Genomic DNA, 15,996 nt, shown 5'->3' on the forward strand with positions numbered 1-15,996 from the left:
ACCAGTGGCCAAAGCGATTTGGGTTCTGGGTCATTTTTTAAAACTTTGTATGCAACAAAAGTTCCACAGAGATCCAATGTGCAGAATATTTTATCTAGCCCGAAAGGCCAAGAAACGTATTTTCTTAGGGAACAAGACCTGAATTTGAAGTTTTGAACCATGATTTAAAAAACCAGGGAAAAATAGACTCATTGAAAGTTGTTTTCAAGATCTCCATTGAAAAAAAAAACAACGTACTACATATGAAAAGTGCGCTGTGCGCTGCAATTTAAACATATTACCCAAATCGTATTTGAGAAGAAAACCAACTGATGTATCTGTATACAAGGCCCAGGTCATGGATCTGCGAAGTGCGAAGACCCATCCGCTTGTTGAATTGCAGTTTAATCCCCATTGTTGCAAATGAGGGAAACACCCAATATATTAACAGCTCAATTGCCGCTTCCATAAATCAAATGCAAAGAGCTCATGCTCGTGATGGCAAAGAAATTGCACTCTAATTTTATCTTGACTAAGTGTATTAAATTTTTAAAATACAGCGTGAAATGGCCAAAATCCCAGCATATTTCTTGAACATGGTTAGGAGACCATAATTTCTGTTACACTAGAAGCTGCCCCTTTCTTTCTACAAGGATTGTTATTTCAATGCTGAAAGCTTTCATCCGTGTTACCGTTACGAGATTTTCTCAGCATCCTCCCTGTAAGCTTGTAGTCTCTCCCTCAACTTTTTACTCTGTTCAAAGTTTGCCTTCCTCTTTAAAGCTTTCTGTGCAAGAAATGGAATAATATTAACATAAGATCAACATACTTTAGAAGGGGAAATCCAACAAAACGAGGAACTCACCTCTTGCCGGAAACAGCGATCCAGCTTTATCTTGAGATCTGTGCACTCACCAAAGAATTTTTTGACAGGATGGTCCGCATGACACTTCTGAAATTCTTCAATGATCTGCAAACACCAAAGGCAGAGCAACTGGGTGGTAAATATCTAAGCACGGATCTCCTGCAAGCAAACACTCTACATCTGAGCACGGATCTTTCCACTTTTTCACCCTTGATTTGGCAATAACCAGATAAAATAGGCCCATGAATTTGTAGAGCATGAAGCATTTTGTTTTTATTTTTTTAGTTAGGAAAACGTATAAAATAATCTACACGAAAATTTGTTAAAATGCAAAAGATCATGGAAGAAGGCTGGACTTACTTCTGCACACATTGGATGCCTGTGTAATGTTAAAGGAGGATGCATTTTGTTCCCGCAAATTCCAGATGTTGTTACCCTGCAAACAATAACTTGCCAGGTTTCAATTGCCCGTTACTTGTTTTGTTTATTTCCAGACACAAGCAGGAATATTAATTTAGTACACATGTTTTCTTTTTTTTTTTTTGTGGGGGGGGTACAAATAGAGAAGAGGAATAATATGCGCACAAAAAGCAGACAGTACTCATGCCCAAGTAGTTCAGTTGGTCACTCGACATCCCTCCATTTAAGGAGGTGCAAGTTCGAACTTCAAACCCACAAAAGGGCATGCTCCCAGAATCATAAATGTGAGTGCAGTGGGCACATACATGCATCCCTGCCATCACTAACCCAGTCAACTGGGCCTAGCATAACTGACCTTATGGGGGCCAAAGCCGCATAGCATGTGCCAAATAAAAAAAATTAAAAGCATAAGAGAAAAAGCATCATGTTTCTTAATCCTCCATTTGGCAATGTGTTTGCATCACCTTTTGTCTCATCACTTTCCAATAGGAATGCAAATCATGTACCCAACTTGAATTTACAGTGTGTCAGGATTAGGCCCATTCAAAATATGGTATATGCTTAACCTCAGCCTACCCAAGTTGCAGCCCTATTTTCACATAGGCAAATTTCATCTTAAATCCCATGTCACATGACCAAAACAATCCCTTTGTTGAAGGCATTCATTAAAACATTATAGAAATACAATATAAGCAATGGGTGATGAAGTAACACTCCAAATAACAACACATACTGAGAAGAACGAAACAGAAAATACAAATCAAACTCTTGTGACTTCACCATCAGCAATCAAATGCAAAGTAGACTCGGAATTTAAGTATGTGCTTAACCCATTACAAATGTTGGAGGGAGTTTTCCTTGAACCTTCTAGGCCTGATAGGGTTCCTTATCTTGTGACTCTTTCTTCAAATCCTTGTTACAACCCTCCACTAGTTTTCTGCCTTCTTTTCCAATGAAAGAGGTGTGGTGCAGACCTATTCCACCAAGGGCTGCTGCTTTTAGTTGGGAAGTTGTACATGGAAAGATTAAAGCCTTGATCTACTTGAAAGTGGCCAAGATGGTATTTATCCTCTCGTTGGTGTGTATTATGCAAAGCTGATGGCGAGAGTTGCCTTCACCTTTTTATTTCTTGTTCTTTTATTATTTTTATTTGAGATTGGTATTTTTCTTTGTTTGGGTGCAGGTGGAATCCTCCAGTGGATGTGCAAAGCATGTTCGATACAACTACCTTGGGTTGGCCAAAAAAGAGCGGAATTAATGTGGAAATGTATAAAAACTGCTATTCTTTGGACAACTTGAGAGGAGAGGAACACAAGGAAATAAGCAAAGGAGATGTCATTGAAACAATAAAAATAAGAATGGTGCATTGGCTGAAGTCCTTGAAAGGTTTCTCATGTGTTTCAACAACTGATCTACTAAGAAATTGGAAGTGGTGGATTCTTCTGATCATAAGTCAGTTATCAATCATCATCATTCTCCACCAGTAGAGTTCGTTAATCTTAATTTTTTTTATGGGAGACATTAACTTTCATTAATAATAATAGTTAGAGGTTACAACTGTCACCATCCAAAGGCTGGACAGAAAGCCCTTTGAGAATATCAGACTTACAAACAAGCCTAAAACAACTCCTTTTAACTCCTCACTTAGCTAAAGCATCAGCTATTCCATTTAAACTGCAACCCAATCTCTCTTGCTAAGCTCAAGATTTCTCTAAGCTGTTGTCTGAAAAGCCACGTGCCCAAGCTTCTTGCTTGCATCCAGCCTATTACCAGTTTGGTATCTCCCTCCACGTCTAACTATTGCATTCCCCATTGCTTTGCCAGTCAGAGACCTTGAAATAAGGCGAACACTTCTGCCCTTAAGGAGTCTCCGACCCCTAAAGGGCCAACACTCTACCCTCCTCACCTCTAAAGACACCCCCTATACCTGAGGGGCCTGGGTTACCTAGAGAGCTTCCATTAAAATTCAGTTTCACTCTAAAGCAAGGTGGTGGGGTCCAACTTTCCTGTGTCATAGGAGAAAAGGATGAGGATCCAGCTATGGCACTCCATCCTCTGGTGAAGTCAGTATAAGAAAAGTCTTTGGACAGTTCCAAAACTTTCAGCCAATGTATAACCTTGATGGAAATGCCCTCAACAAGTGCTTCCTTAGATCTTTCTTTCCCTTGGAAGATCCTATCATTTCTCTCCTCCCGCACCAACCAAATGACAGCTGCTCTTGTAGTTTGCCATACCACCCTACCTCTCTCCTCCCACATATTAGTGTTTAGTTAATATATGTGCAAATTCTAAATTCCAATCATTATGTGCCTACCAAGGGTGCAACTTGGGCAAGCCGGGCCAGGTTTAAGGACAAGTTCAGCCCGGCCCTAGCCCAAAAAACAAAAAATAAAAAAGCTGGGGTTTTGGGCCTAGGCCCAACTCAATGACTGAAAATCCAAGACAAGTTCATGTAAATTTTCAGTTTAGGCCTTTGCATGGTTGGTCGCTTTGGACAGAAAATATTAACTACAGATCACTTAAATAGTAGCGGTTTTAGCTTGGCCAATTACTGTGTTTTATGCTGTTCAGATGAAGAGACAGTTCTTCATATGTTCTACACTTGTAAGTAGGGGTGGCCACGAACCAAGCTTCTCACGATCTATTCGAGCTTGGCTCATGAAAAGCTCGGTTTAAACCGAGCTCCAGCCTGATATATAGGCTCGTTTGCTAATCAAGCCGGTTCGAGCCCGGTGAAGCTCGGCTCGTGAGGCTCGTGAGCCTAATCGAGCCTAGTATAATAACTAAATAAAATTTTATTATATACATACATACATGCATATACATACATACATACATACATACATACATACATACATACATAGATACATACATGCATATACATATAAATACACATATATAAATATATATAATAAATCATTTGTATTTTTATTTTTTATGTATAATAGTAAATAACTTTTATAATTCTTATTTTTTTGCATGTAAAATAAAAACATTTCTATATCATTATATGTATATCTTTTATTTTTTATATGTATAATAATAAATAAATTTTATAATTCTTAATTTTTTCTATGTAAAATAAAAAATATATATTTTTATATGTATGATTTTTATTTTTTAGAAAATAAAAACTTGGCTTGTAGTTGAGCTCGAATCGAGCTCGAGCTCGAGCTCGAGCCTAACACAATTTCAGCGAGCTGAGTTCGAATAGCCAAGTATTCAGCTTGGCTCGGCTCGAACCCTCCCCTACTTGTAAGGTTGCAAACTTTATTTGGAAATTCTACTCTTTACTATTTGGGGTCAGAGTATTTCAGCCAAGATCAACAGCAGAACTTTTCTTAGCCTGACCAAGTATCAGAGGCAGAAGGAAAGCAAAAGATAATATGGAGCTGCATCCCTTTTATTGTTTGCTGGGTCCTCTTGAATGAAAGAAACAGTATTTGAAGATAAATCTACAAATATTGAATCACTTGTGGATCCGGTTAGGAAACTAGTGCTGGACTGGGCTTGGGTGCTCCAGAATTTGTTCAAATCAGAAATCAGAAATGGGGGAGAACTTTTGGAATGTTCTTAAAATTCATTTGTAATTCCATTCAGTTTCCTGTTCTTTAGTTCTTAAAGTTGCTATGTATGGTGAGGTGCCATCATGTCACCTCTCAGATTGTTTTCCTTTCTTTTATTTAACGAAATTTCTCATTTTACTCTTCAAAAAAAAATTCAGGTCAGGCTAGTCCAGGCTCAGGTTAGGTGTGCCCGAGTTGCACCCCTAGTGGCAACAGTGATCAAGCTTCTGGTTATGTGGTCCCAGCCCAGCATATGATGTTATAATTGTGATCAAGCTTTTTCTTTATGGATCAGCAACAGAAAGTAGTGACCAAGCTGTTATGTGGCATACTGGCATTCTTGGTGTTATGTGTAACCAGTACATGATGTGGTTATCAAATTTATTGAAGTTTCAGCACTTTTTTTGAAGAATAATAAGGAAATTTTATTAAAATAAACAATAAAAAAAAACCAGAAGGTGACAAGAAATCACCAAAAGCAAGAAACACCCTCGGGAAACTCAAAAAAGGCGTAATAGCACCACACCTTGCAACCATAAAAAACCCAAACAACTTTGAATAAAAATCACACGACAAACCCAATACAAATCCCCATTGAAATAAGGACCACCACCCAACTCTGGACAAAAACAAGAACCCTTCCTACATGGCGCGGAATAGTTTCAACGTCAACTCCATGCCCCTAAGCCAAGCCCAAACCATCATAGCCACGATGGTCCGGAGGGTGTTAGGTACGAGCTACTTGGGACCAGAATCTGAAAACGACATCGTGAGATTACCTAAAAAGGCTTATTCGGTGCCTCCACCGTCCTCTTCGGTGCCACCACAGTCTGCTTCCGTGCCATAGGTCAGGCCGAAGGGAGTTTCTCCTGTCGCTGTCCGAGGTGTGGTTTGGTACGCCCAGAGGATGCTGGTAGACTTGTTCATGGGCCGGGTGGCCCGACGGGCCGGCCCGACCCGGCTCCCGTACGGGCTTGAACAGGCTTTTTGGCCTGTGGGCTTAACCTCGGGCCAAAAAGCCCGGCCCGCATAAAATTCGAGCCGGGCTCAGGCTTTGCCAAAATAGCCCAGCTCGGCCCGACCTAATATTAAACTTAAAATGAGTTATGTGATTATGTCCATTTGAATAATTTTTTTTATTTAATAATGTAAAATTGTGTTTTAAAATATAAAAGAAAGGGAAAAAATACCATCTTGTAGGCCCATTGTTCATTTAAATAGAAAAAAAAATACTATATGAATTTTTAATTCTAATTTGAATAGAAAAAATTGTTTTTTTTTAATTAGGTCGAGCTTCGGGCTTTTTATCAGGGCCGGGCCCGAGCCCGTCTCGGCCCGGCCCATGAACAGGTCTAGACGCTGGGTAGTTTGTCGGCCCATAGGCCTTCATTTATCTAGCTAACACATCCTCTTGGTTTGAAAATTCCTTTTCCCAATCCTTGCTCCCTTTCAAATGTGTTTCGTCCTTTATTTTCTCTTCCTCTTTTTTTTGTTCAAATTCTTCAAAAACCCTCCTAGCAAAATCCTCACCACATTTATCAAAAAAAAAAAAAATCCTCAGCACCCCAAAAAAACAGACCCAAGCTTTTCCCAATTACGACCTCCCTATCAACTATTTTTTGGATGGTCACCTCCCCTGAACCTTCGTCAACAATATCATTATCCTGTGGTAGCTGTATCGCACCAGATTCAGAGACGACATCATTCCCCTTGATTTCCCGTTGTTCCTTCAACGAAAGGGGGGCATGTGACATCATTATCCCCCTATGAGCAGTACCAGTTGTCCCATTACCTCTCACCCTTTTCCTTTTGTCCACCCATCTATATATTTTTGTAGGTCCTGCCCCAACCAATCCACGTTTTAGTCTTGAGAAAATCTTTATTACATGAACTATATTGTTAGTTCTCACATTATGCATTTTCTTATTGATTACCCCACTAGTCTGAACCTCCTCCTCTTCCATTTTGCTCCCTCGACCCAAATCAACACCCAGCCTTCCAACCTCAACCTCCTCATATTACAAACCATCTTCAACCTGACTTTCAGCCTGTCTACCAGAAGACTCACCATCAACTAAGCCTTCCTTTCCTTTGACCTTATCTCCATCATTGTCTTCAGAGTCTAGCTCAACACTGGTGCTAGCATTCCTTTTCCAAACCATTGCCTCCCCCCCCCCTCTTCCAGCTTCTCTATTTCAGCAGCATCTAGCTCTTCCAAACCCAGTGAAACTGGAGATCTCAAATCGTGACTATCCTCTAAGGGCATCAGACTCATAGTCCCAGACTCAAAAGGAACACAAATCCCACCAAACCACCTACTGACTTGAGAGGAACATCCTGTATCGCCATTCACAAGAGATATGTACACTCGTAGAGAGTCTCTCCTGAACCATCAAAAATCCTCCTCTTGTCGCATTTGTCAAACCCAGCGATCACCCAGACCCACACCTCTCTTCCTCTTTTTTCCTAATCTTAGACGAGACACTCCTTATCGCTCCATTTCTTTTCAATTTTGATTTTTTTAGGCCTTAGGAACTTCCTCTTGTCTTCTTTTCTATTCCTGGATTGAAATTTTTTCCTACCATTTTGTAGATTGTCATTGACATCTTGAGTATCGTACATATCTTCTTTTGATCGAGACGAGAACTTCAAGCTAGACTTATTTTCTAATGCAAGATTTGCACCACCAATCTTAACACCATCCTCAAGCCCTTGTAGTGAAACTTTTGCAATCGCAATCTCCAAGTCACCAGAGATCCTTCCTTGAGTTGAAAGAGGGGTGATATCTCCCGTTGGCGAGCCTTTCAAAAGCCTCTCCTTTCAAATCATGTGACAGTCGTGACTACTAAGGAATTCACCTGACCCAGAGTGGCAAAATCATCCGAGAAACAAATCTGGTTCATCCTCATAAACTGACCCAATTCAGACCTTCTCAAGTTCAGTAATACTTGCAGTCCCAAGATATTATTTGACGTGGCTCTGCCCCTTATAATCTTGGCATAAGGCTTTTCGTCTGGCCTTCGCTCTTGGTTTTCCAATAGATTCGAGTTCAAGATAATAGAAACATTCTTATCCCAAGACTTTCCAACTAACCTGCATGGAGTCTCATTGTCTTCCTTCGCCGCCTAGCCACTAGTCAATAACTTTTGGCTAACCTTTCTTTTCCACATGTAACCCAACCTTCAAGGATGTCATCATCTTCTTCCTTAGAGCCCTTCCTCCATAGAGACTATTCAACTTCCATCAGAACCCAAACCTTGAGCCAGAGACCATCAGCAAGCAACTCTAAGCATCTAGGAACTTCTTCAGGTTTCAGACCCTCGACTCTTACTTTCATGGCATGAAGACCTTGGAGATTGAAAGCTGTCAACATTCCACCCATGACTTGGATCAACTTTTCCAGAATTTCCTCATTCCAGTAATTGAAAGGGAGACCTACTAACTGAAGGTTTTCCTGAGATAAGATTTTGATTACAGGACACAAACCAGCTCTCAACCCTTATCCTTCCAGCTGGAGATTCCACCATCTCAGCACTTGGAATCACAACTTCTTCGCCAGCTCCATATAGCATGGCCTTTGAATCATCGAAAGGTCTAGTTTTTACAGCGCCTTTTATATTGAATCTTTTCACAACTGCCCCCACGATGCTTTCCCAATCTGAGACCTTTTTGGCCGATGTCAGAATCAAATTCCTCTCCCATTCTCCTTTATCTGCATCTAAGAACAATCTTTGACTTCTAGTATCACTGAAACCATAGCTTGAGGTCCTTTAAATTTTTGTTCTTCTTCCTTCGAATTATCTCTGTAGTTCTGCTTAACACAGATTTCTGAACCACCACAGATATTTGCGCTTTGCCTTCTATTTATACTCAACAGAAATTATGCAGGGCCTATGCAAACATCCTCCATCCTGCGCTCTCTCCCTCTCTCTGCCTTCTGGCACAGACAGCATGAGTTTTCTATTATCACAATAATTCTCCATAATTACCACAAACCAACCCTTTACGTTACTTCTCACCTCAGCTTCAAAGCTTTTCCCAGCTGCAGTTACTTCGCTCTTCCAGCCCAATTTTTTGACGGAGAAAATCATCCCATCCATGAAACCCTTCAGCCATACTAACACTTCCTCGCACACAAAAATGGTAGCCCTTTTTTCTTCCCTTATCCTTAACAGATCCATATCCTCGTATCTACCTATTTCGAAGCAGAAACTCTTGGTTTCAATCTTCACCTCTCTTCTCCAAAACATTTTCACAGTTCAATCTTCACCTCCTTTGCCAATCATGGTAAACTTGAGCAATATCATGTGATGGATAGAGTACTCTTGAACCAGGCAAAGGAAGAATAACATCAGCAACTGTATAATCTCCCCTCTGGAGATCCTCTGCATCTACAGCCTGCCTCTCTCAGCACTGTTAACAGTCCTTATTTTGGAGTTGCACTTAGGTGGCATTCGGTAAATCTGAAATCTGAAGTCTGAAAAGCAGCAAATAAACCTCCGAAAAAGCTCTGAAAGTATTTAGCAAAAATTTTGCTTTTCTGCTTTGCAAACATCTGAATATAGTGGGATTGTTCAGTAATCTGAATGTTGTGACGTCTGAAAAGATTGCATTTTACAATTTTATCCCTTCAGTCATTATTTAAACAAAATTAAATGAAAATGATTAAAATAATATGATACTATAGAAATATATTATTAAATAATAGAAAAAGATAAAAATTGTGAATTAACAACAAAATATGAAACAAATAATAAAAAGGACTAATAAATAATATTTAAAAGAGTAATACAAAAGATTAATATTATAAAAATAATAAAAAAATTAAGAACAACAAAAGTTAATAAATAATATCACTAAAAATTAATAAATAAAGTTAAAAAATATAGAATAGTAAAAGTCAAAGTTTCAGCACTGTTCATTCATCATCCCCAACCTCTCACAAATTTGATACCATGTTCATAATTTGAGGCAGTGAGATTCTCCACCTCTCACAAATTGGATTTCGGCACTGTTCACGAATCGGATTTTATCAATAAAATCTGACCACTTATCTTCAACAAATGCAAGTGCCACTCAGAAATTAGAATTGAAATAAGAAAGGCATCTTGTATGAACTTGTGCTAATGTAATCTTCCAAAGATGAAGAAGAGTAATCATCGAATGAGTGATGCCTCCGTCTGCGCTTTGTTTGCGACTTGAGAGCAATTTTCATTACAAATCTTGAAAGCGTCTTTGTGCCTATGGCGATGGCAACAATCTCGATGAGAAGACAAAGAATCAGATGAAGATGATGACGCAGCCATGGAGGAACTGACAGAGAACCCTTTGGCGGTGACAACAGAGTGTTACCATGCCTGTCTATTGATTCCTAATTTTGATTTCAGCACTGTTCATCCATCGTCCCCAACCTCTCGTAAATCTGATACCCTGTTCATGATCTGAGGTGTTCCCTACCTCCTCTCAAATCGGATTTCGGCACAGTTCATCATCAACCAGTGTTCATCCATCGTCCCCAACCTCTTGCAAATCTGATACCCTGTTCATGATCTTCTCCATTGCAATGTCGAACCAGAGGCAGTGAGACTCTGCACCTCACCGAAGTGTTGAACCAGCACTGCTCATCGTGCAGCAGTTGACATCACCTGCAACTGGTCCTTCATCAGCAACACCATCTGCCATATAATCAACGTCATTTTTTCCTTTGCCAGTAACCAGCACCTGGTCCTAAAAAGTTGAAGTCAACCTCTGTTCAAACCCACAATCGACATTTGGGGTTTGGACCTGGTTCACCAACTCCTCTGTTCATGGGAGAGATAAGGGAAATTTCATCCACTACCTCTGAATGCACTCAGAAGTAGGTTGGGCACTGAATGGTTCAGAGGTTCTTTCAGTGTTCAGAGAGAAATTCAGAGGTGCAGCCAAACAACCTCTGACCTTCGAAAAAGCAATATTTTGGTGTTCGGAAGTTGATTCAGCTGTACCAAATGCCACCTTTTTCCTATTTGACTATGAATCACTAGAATTGAGATTCCTAAGAGGTGACAGCCTCCTGTACTGATGAATCAAAGCTTGAATAGATGGTGACTCCAGACTACTTTACTATTAAACTGGCATCAATTGAAATCTTTGTTCTGTGAACTAATCAAAAGAGGTTTTCTAAAATCAAAGGGAAAACTTCAGTACATTTATGAGCAGGTAAAAAGCTTAAAACTTGGAAGATTTCAAAGGGGTGATGGTAGATGATATTCAAAGAGCCAGGTCTGAAATTGCAAATTCAGCAGCTGTAAAAGACATAGTAAATATGGACTGGAACCCCCCCCCCCCGGCTTCTAATAGATTAAAACTGAACTTTGATTGAAACTCAATAGGAAATCCAGGGTTGTTAGGAATTGGAGTATTCAGAGATGCTACAGGGAAAGTGGTGACTGTGTATTCAAGCCAATTGGAATAGGGGTCTCTACAAGAGTTGAGCTATTAGCCTTACAACAAGGTTTGAAGCTAGCAAAACAACGTTATTTTAAGAATCTGGAGATCGAGGGTGACTCATAACTGGTAATCTCTTGGGTGAATGACAACAACCCAGGTGTTTGGGCTTTCAGATGCCTAATAAGAGAAATCAAGAGTGCTGATCAAAAAATAAATAAGAGAAATCAAGAGCATGGCAAAGGATTTAGAAGCAAGCTTCAAATGGGTAAAGATAACAGTAAATGGAATGGCAGACAGTTTGGCAAGACAAAGGGTATATAGTTCTGGGCAGATTTGTAATAGGGGGCTGTTAAAACATGACTTTTAATTTTCTCTTCTACTTGAATTAACTTGTATTGCTCTTTCAGTAATTAATGAATCGATTCCTGTTTACTGATAAAAAAAAATGCTCAAATAATGAAATGATTACGGAGCAGCATGGACCCCAAATTCAATATTAATCTCATGTTCTTGGACACTGCAAGGGACATTTGGGAGCATGTACAGAGGCTGAATTCTAGGTAAACAATGTCAATAGGTATATCAACTATATCAGGATTAATGAATTCAATTAATATGCATGCTTGTTTTAGTGACTAGGTACAAATAGAGAAATTAAAAACAAAATATGAAACAATTCCAGAATAATTTTAGAGTTATTTAATACCAAAATAAGCTTAAAACAACAAATATGATGTGGAATGAGAGGCATTTATACATTATTTATGCTGAAGTTGACCACATCAACATTTGTGAGAACTAAGCAGCATATAAAACCATTGGGTAAATTACAAAGACCGCCCCCCCCCCCAGGTGCTATGGAGTCAGTGACAAAGACCCCCTGAACTTTCACTTTGCAACAAATACCCCTCCATTAGAGTTGCATCAGTTAACTTCAAAAAAGTTTCTCATTCAACTGTTTAAAATTTTTAAATCCTCAAACTATCCTTTTCTTATTTATATGAATGATTTATGATTCTATTAGTTTTCTAAATATAACATTGAAGCCATCCTGGTTGCTCCAATAGATCCTTGCAGGATCTATAGATATGCATGGGCAGTGTTTGTAAATCCCTGTGTACAGCTCCTTGTTGTACATGTTTCAAATGAGATGGTAGAGGTTTCTTTTTGATAGATATAAATTTATGGTTTCATTTGGTTTTTCTTGATTTATTGGAGAAAGGAGTGGATAATTTTTATATTTTAAGATGAAGAGAGACATTCATGTGAATGAAATGAATCAAGAATTAAAAAGAAAAAAACTTTTTTCTATGCTAGTGGAATGTTTCTTGTTATTCTAGCTGGTTTCATTTGGAGAAAATAGAGGTATTTTTTGGTCAATTAAGGTTTAAGAGAAAAGGGGGAGAAAAAGAATATAAGGAAAGTTTAGGTGCACATTTTGGTGATTTAATGCATTCTGTCATCTGACTTAATGGTCAGGGATATTTGTTGCAAAGTGAAAGTTCAGGGGGTCTTTGTTGCAAACAAAAGTTTGGCATTTGTCACTGACTCCATAGTACAAGGGGGATCTTTGTAATTTACCCAAAACCATTTTATCTGCGGGTTCTGACAAAAAAATTATCCAATGCAGTTGGACTCTTAGAAAACTCTCTTACAGATTAATGGGGTTATGACTTATGTCACGTCAGAAACTATTGTTGGTCTAAACGTAAAGGAAGATAAGTTCAAGGATCGGTTAGTAGAGGCACAAACAAGGACAAGAAAAAGCCCTTTGTAACTTGCAAAGTAGAACATCTTTTTCCTTTTTCTTGGGGGGAAGGGAGGGTGTTTAAGAACTGGTAGTAATTTTCTCAACAGTATAGCATCCAACAAAGGTCCACAAAATTTACTAACCCAACATAATCAAAGACAAAGCAATGAAATGGGGTATTCTTTTATCTACATACAAAAGAAGAAGAACAAGAACAATAACAAGAAATGGGAATAGTATCTCTTTGTTTTCCTCCATAGTTCTTCTCTAATTCCATATACTCTCCCTTCTTTAATGGAAATAATGTACTTCTAGGGATTTTACCGATGAAATGGAAACAAAAAGCCCAATAGCTCATGAATAATTCTGCCGCTCAAAAAATACGGGATCTCTTGTTTCATTGCATATTTTATTTATATACTTCGGATAGTATTAAAATTAACAAATATAATAAACGTAGTAAATCATAGGTAAATAAATCAAATACATTTATATACTTCGGATACTATAAACAGGCTAATAATTCATTCTTAATTTTAAAGAAGACAATCTAAACAGAATACATAGAAAATGACACCATTACAATCGATGGCAGAGGAGGTTTTGTTTTCCCACTCACTCACCATCGTCTTCTCATTAAACGACGATGGTGTTGCCTCTCCATGATGACAACCGAGAAGTTTTAAAGGGCCGGCTGATGAGTAAAGAAATCGAATCAAACTGCAAATCAGGTGTCTGGTTTGGAACAAAAGTAGCTGTAACTGGTGAATAAGTAGAAGAATAAACGCCATACCTAGGTTCGACAGAGATGGTATAGAATTATCCCGTTTGATTCCAAATACCACCTGCAAAATAAACATGAAAATTAAATAAAAATAATAATTCAAAGAAATCAAATAATCCAACTTCTGCAGTTGGAGCAAGCTCGAGAGAGAAGGACACGGGTCGTGCCGTCGTGACGACTCTGAGGTCTGAGCTCGGACCTTACAGGCAGCTGTTAGTTCTTGCCGGACGGTCGTAAAATGAAAGAGATTCTCGACCGATCGTTGGGCTAGGAAAATCCAGAAGAAAAGTGAAAGTTGAAACCCTTCTCAAGTCAAAGTGATCGAGAGATTCATTAGTATCGTTTGCTCGCATTCTATGGACGCTTTCGATCCACCTTCGTGAACCCTCCCATTATTTTTTGCCACATCATCTTACTAACTTTTAATCGATTTAACGGCGTCACACGGATTGTTCACCGTGTGGGTAGTTGGTATTGTAGCGATGTACGTCTTTTTCAATGTTTACTAGCGGATGGCACCTGCGCGGAGGGTCTCGCTCATAGTTGAGCTCGGCTTGAATTAAAAGTTCAGAAGTTCGGGTTCGACTACTTTTGATTACAGGTATCTCAAGCAGTCTCCTTTAATTGCTGAAATGCCAAATTGACGTCTCTTTCAGTTAATCAAGTGTCGAGTCGAGGTTTTTCTAGTAAGTGAAGTATCGAGCTAAAGTCTCTCTTAGTTGTTGAGGTGTCAAGTTGAGGTTTTCCTTAGTTGTCAATGTTCTAAGTCGAGATCTCCTTCAATAACCGAAGTGCTAAGTCGAGGTCTCCCTCAGTGATCAAGGTATTTTCTAGTTCGAACTTGATTCGAATTAAAGATTTGAGCTTCAATTTAAAAGTTCAACCTCAGTTCGGCTCAAATTTGACTACTTTTTATTATAGGTCTCCTAGCAATCAAGGTGCTGAGTTAAGGTTTTCATAGCATTCTTGTAATTTATAAGAGAGACAGAGAGAGTGTGTGTGACATTCTTGTAATTTAAAAAAAAAATCAAAAGAGAGAGAATTGGTGGAGGATGATATTCTTGTGATTTTTAAGAAAAAAGGCAAAAAAAATAATGATAGATTAATTGAACTATCATTATTTCTTATTCGCTGATTCAAACCTTACCGTTTAATAAAAGCATTAAAAAGATTATTTTACCCATTAAACATTATCGTCGCTGATTCAAACCTCAAAAGTGACGACAATGGTCGTATGCATCGTCCCAATAGGAAGTAGCACCATCTTCTTCCTCTTCGTCTCTCGAGCTTTTCACAACAACGAATTGAACGAGAGGGCAGCGGCGATTTTCTTCTTCCCTCTCTCTTTGTTTCTATATTTCTTATTCGCCACTGCCGCTACAACTATTAGCAGCGGCGATCCTCCCCTTGTCGGTTTCGTCTCTCTTCACTTTCATTCTTACTCTTCTCCCATTTTCTCCCTCCTCAACCCCTGTTTATCCCGTTTCACCACTCAACCACCACCTTACACCAACTGTTGCAACAAATCCCCGTTAAACCCAATCTAGTTAGGCAAACTCACTCTGATTTTGCATTTTTGTTCGAACCCTAGAATTTCTCTATCAACGCTTCCTTCACACCTTGTCTCTCTAATCAAAATCAGAGTACTCTTTTCCTTTATTTCCCTTTGGAGTTAGGGCAACGATATGAGCCTGGATTCTATTTGTAGTTGCTTCGGTTCCTGCTTTGAAATCAGCTGTTCAGTCAGCAATGGTTGCTTCAACAAGTAACATTGAATCATAGAGCTTTGGCTGATCTTCTCTACTACATTTCTTGATAAAATTCTAGTTTGTTTTATTTCTCTTTTTTTACTTCAGGAGTTCGGATTATATCTTATCATTATCTTTTGTTATTCGTATTAGATCTGCTTGCGTTTTCCAGCTTGGCGCTTACTGAATTTGGATTTATCAGATAGATTTCCAATTGTTCATTTTTAGAATTTTATTGAATGCCGCTATGATTTTCTTAACAATTATACAGATTGACTATTCGAACTTCGTATAATGCTTTGCAAAGTAAAGCTCATGTCAGGAGCTTTTATTGCTTTTGTTTTCAAGTTTATGAAACATCTTGGACTTTTCCGTGTTCATTAATCATTTGTAATATTAGTGATAATCAGAAGTGTATAGTCGTCCATGTTCTTGAAAATCTAAAAAGAAAAAAG

At 38.7% G+C, this 15,996-nt stretch overlaps 1 protein-coding gene across 8 annotated transcripts; it reads right to left on the minus strand.

The window, feature by feature from the left end:
* Positions 1 to 475: 475 nt before the first annotated feature.
* On the minus strand, positions 476 to 14,636 carry LOC148852877 (uncharacterized). 8 transcript variants are annotated; one of them, XM_088946125.1, is made up of 6 exons: positions 13,998 to 14,239; positions 13,803 to 13,854; positions 13,633 to 13,703; positions 1,205 to 1,280; positions 845 to 949; positions 476 to 766 (listed from the first exon to the last, which is right to left on the minus strand). In XM_088946125.1, exons 3-6 carry the CDS (start codon positions 13,671 to 13,673, stop codon positions 674 to 676), a joined length of 315 nt encoding a protein of 104 aa, XP_088802251.1. In that variant the 5' UTR covers positions 13,674 to 13,703; positions 13,803 to 13,854; positions 13,998 to 14,239; the 3' UTR covers positions 476 to 673. The 8 variants fall into 8 exon arrangements, with proteins under 8 accessions (XP_088802251.1, XP_088802250.1, XP_088802253.1 ...); XM_088946124.1 differs by having other exon boundaries at positions 13,993 to 14,199; XM_088946127.1 differs by having other exon boundaries at positions 13,961 to 14,097.
* Positions 14,637 to 15,996: the final 1,360 nt, after the last annotated feature.

Source organism: Nelumbo lutea, chromosome 5, assembly GCF_056320005.1.
Source record: "Nelumbo lutea isolate HS-2025 chromosome 5, American lotus-T2T, whole genome shotgun sequence".
Classification (NCBI taxonomy): Eukaryota; Viridiplantae; Streptophyta; class Magnoliopsida; order Proteales; family Nelumbonaceae; genus Nelumbo; species Nelumbo lutea.

Excerpts from the sequence above, each read along its gene's own strand:
- LOC148852877 (XM_088946125.1), bottom strand. The coding sequence starts at position 13,673 with ATGGAGAGGCAACACCATCGTCGTTTAATGAGAAGACGATG. Across the intron at positions 1,281-13,632 it reads CGTTTAATGAGAAGACGATG|GGTAACAACATCTGGAATTT; the intron begins GTGAGTGAGTGG and ends TATTGTTTGCAG. Across the intron at positions 950-1,204 it reads GGCATCCAATGTGTGCAGAA|ATCATTGAAGAATTTCAGAA; the intron begins GTAAGTCCAGCC and ends TGGTGTTTGCAG.